The sequence below is a fragment of the Scardinius erythrophthalmus genome (assembly GCF_964197995.2).
Source record: "Scardinius erythrophthalmus genome assembly, chromosome: 13".
NCBI lineage: Eukaryota > Metazoa > Chordata > Actinopteri > Cypriniformes > Leuciscidae > Scardinius > Scardinius erythrophthalmus.
The window spans coordinates 34,966,119-34,969,827 of NC_138233.1; the positions used below are offsets into that span (position 1 = coordinate 34,966,119).

Genomic DNA, 3,709 nt, shown 5'->3' on the forward strand with positions numbered 1-3,709 from the left:
CTTACAAAACTTAATGGCTTCAAATCATAATTACAATTTAAAATCATGTTCAGTGTCTCAGTACGTGAGGATTCGAGCTTGGCCCAAAATGGATTAATTTTGAGGTTAAAACATAAGGAAGTTTTAAAAAGAAAGAAATATTAGCTCAGCTGAAAACACCATGAAAGCAATTAGCTAATGTGGTTTCGGCTGAGCAAATATTTCCTTCTTTTTAAAACCTTGATGGGAGTTTTTATTGCTTTTAAATAGCAATCCATTTATGGAGCGATTTCTATTCATCCTTAGGCAATGATACAACTGTCTATTGTTGGTAATTGGAGACTTCAATCAAGTTGTTGTCAGGATCACGAAAATAGAGGGAACTGATGGGACCCACAGCGCCAGTCCTGTCAACTGGGCCCTCCTCTATTGTCACGCCACACTCCTGGAAACACAACATCAGAAAATCAGAGAATATATCATTCTATGATAAAACAATCGGCTATACTTCAGTGTTTTGTCCTCTAAAACCAGGGATGAGCACCATTTAGAGCTGAGTTTAGAAGGCCTTTTAAATTTCAGTTCAGTTATTGAAATTGAGTTGAATTAGGAAACAGAATGCAGAATTAACGTCTGAATTAAAGTATGTAAAATTATAGTAGAATTAAATTCTAGCAAGTTTATAATGTATGAGTAGTTTTATTTTTTTTCAGCCAAGTCAAGTCAAGTCATCTTCATTTATATAGCGCTTTTAACAATGTAGATTGTTTCAAAGCAGCTTTACAGAGATAAACGCATAATTTATGGTAACAGAGATTGTTTTGGCTTTATAGCGGTTCTTTAATAAAGTTATATTCCAGCTAAAGTTAGTTTTGATTGATTCGCTTCCGTCGCAACGGAAATTGCCATATTCATATTCCATATTTTCCAAAAAGCCATATTCAGCATGAAAGACTCAAAGATGGGGGGGGGGGTGTTTTAGAAACAGTTGGTTGACATTATTAATGTTTCAAATGTCAATTATAGAAATATGTATTATATATGTAATATGTATTAATCATTAACGTTCACTTTATTGAACAGTTTGTTTTGGCTCTTGAATCTGATTGAGTTTTAAAACAAGAAAAGTTAATTCAGGAAATAAACACTGGTGTGTTGCTCAGAGATTTTGCTTTGGCTTCGTTTGGAAAAATGTTTTGTCCGTAAAAATAGAACGATATTATTAAACTGAATAATGTTAGAGTCATTTTTTCAATATTGTGTCTAAAATGTAAGTTATTCAGAAGTAACTTCTTGTTTATAGAACTGCTGTATAAAAGCAATATCACACTCACAATCATGTTGTTGTAATTAATTTGACCATGCCTATAATTAGTATTAAAAACAACAGCACTCTGTGGTATTGCTTAATTATGAAGCATGGTGGAAGAACTCCTCATTCTCAGACGTTCTGTGTATGACAAAATGAATGAATATGAATAAAAAGTCCAAATTAATAGTCATTGTTTTATTTATTTAGCAAAACTAGTGTTGGACTAATGATTTTATTAGTCAGTTTAATTGCAACTGATACCTTGAGATGGGCAGAAACAGTTGTCAGAGGGGTCTTGGTGATCAGGCACAGGTCAGCAGATCCTGGTGTTGGGCTTTTGGCTTTCGGCTCAAACTCATTCCCGGCCTGATGCAGGTTGATTTTCTGCTCTCCAAAGCTCAAAGCTTTACGGTCACCCTGGAACACAGACAGTCTTGAAGTGATTCGTGGGAATTCCTATACTTTGCTGCCACCATGTGGTATTGTTCGCTGTGTGGTTTTTGTGTGAAGTTCTACCTTAAAAGTGACGACCTCCATTCCCAAAACCTTGGAGTAAAAATGAGTGGTTTTGTTCAGGTCCCGAACAGTGAGCACCAGGTGGTCCAGATGACTGATGTGAACTGGACAGGAACTTCTGAACCGGACTGATGACAGTCCACTGACAACTGACTGGAACATAGAGTTAGAGGATTGAAAATATCATTTGTGATTAATGTATTTGGCAGAATATCACAAAAATTAATACTTTGCAAGTTTTTTTGTTTTTGTTTTTGTTTTGTTTTTTAACATTATTGTAACAAGAATCTTAATGGTCCTGAAAGTAGTATACATTTTCTTTATGCAAAAAAAAACATAATATATAACAAGGACATCATGGTGGTTATTTGTTGTACTGACTTTATTATGATAGTAAAAATAAAAATAATCATCATCACAAGAGAAAGAGTGCTGTTGTTCTAAACAATCAATGCGTTTTATGGCAGCTATAGCAATAGTATGCTAATATGCTAATCGTAATACAGCGAGTACGACAAGTGTCCTAAAGTCACCATGAAATTAAAATCTTATTTTTTTACAGAATGTTGCAGTGTTTATTATGAATGATTTATCATCCGTCCACATTATTATTATTATTATTTTACATTTATATTCCCTCAAATGTTAACCTCCTCTCTATGGGATTACAAATTTAAGAGTCTGTGTAAAATTTGCCGATCCTACATCCTGACATAACATCACATGAAAAACTGAGGTAAACTTCAATGCATTGGGCATTCAAGGTGAACACCATGGCATCAGTTTACCGATTAGATTACACGAGTTCACACTTACATGTAATCAGATTATGTGTATTTGGCGTGCTGTCCGAGAGGAGGGCTCTTTTTTCACACACAAAAGAAAATATACAATAAAAATACATTGTATGTCTGCCTTAGTCAGACTTGATGACTGCATCAACCAACAGCACGTTCTCAATAAAGAAGATCCTGCTGAAGATACATCAGAGTCTCCTGGTCTTTGCTTCTGAGTTTCCTACACCTCTCCCTCGAAACAGCTGCTGTTCTCTTCAAGACGTTTGCAGCAGATCCTTCAAGTCCTGTAAGTTGCGAGGTGGAGCCGTGAATCGAACTTGTTGGTCCAGCACATCCCAAAGACGCTCAACTGGACTGAGATCTGGGGAATTTAGAGGCCAGGGCAACACCTAGAGCTCATCATCATGTTCCTCAAACCATTCCTGATCAATGTGTGCAGTGTGTCAGAGTGCATTATCCTGCAGACTTCCACCAGGCAACACATTGTCATGAAGGGTGTACCTGGTCTGAGTCTGCATCAATGTTTAGGTAGTTGGCACGTGTCAAATTTACGTCCACATGAATGGCCGGACCCAGGGTTTCCCAGCAGAACATTGTCCAGAGCATCACACTCTCTCCACCGAATCCTGACACCATCCCTTCCCCAGGTAAACGACACACTCGTACACGGCCGTCCGCGTGATGTGAAAGAAAACGGGACTCGTGACCTTACACTTCTCCAAAGTCCAGTTCTGACACTCGCATGCCCATTACAGGAGCTTTCGACAGTGGACATCATTGGCACTTTGATGGGTCTGCAGCTGCAAAGCCCCATACGTAACAGAGTACAATGCCATAAGTCAAAGTTGCTCCGATATTTATTCCTGCCCATGAACAGCAGCACAAGTCAGATTTGTGGACTGATACTATTCAGAATATTTCATCCAGTTCCTTCCGCTTGAATATCGAGATACTTTAGGGTTAGGTTCTGGGTTAGTGTACCAGGTTATTACCAAGTTGTTGTACATTCTATATACAGCGGGGGAAATAAGTATTGAACACGTCATAATTTTTCTCAGTAAATACACTGCTCAAAAAAATTAAAGGAACACTTTGAAAACACATC

At 37.4% G+C, this 3,709-nt stretch overlaps 1 protein-coding gene across 1 annotated transcript; it reads right to left on the minus strand.

Moving 5' to 3' along the window:
* Nucleotides 1-301: 301 nt before the first annotated feature.
* LOC308700494 (glyoxalase domain-containing protein 5-like) lies at nt 302-3,240 on the minus strand (the record flags this gene model as incomplete). The annotated part of the gene is made up of 4 exons (XM_081382127.1): nt 302-424; nt 1,553-1,708; nt 1,808-1,960; nt 3,106-3,240. The coding sequence occupies 4 exons, from the start codon at nt 3,238-3,240 to the stop codon at nt 302-304; spliced, it is 567 nt and encodes a 188-aa protein (XP_081238253.1).
* Between the last annotated feature and the right edge of the window lie 469 nt (nt 3,241-3,709).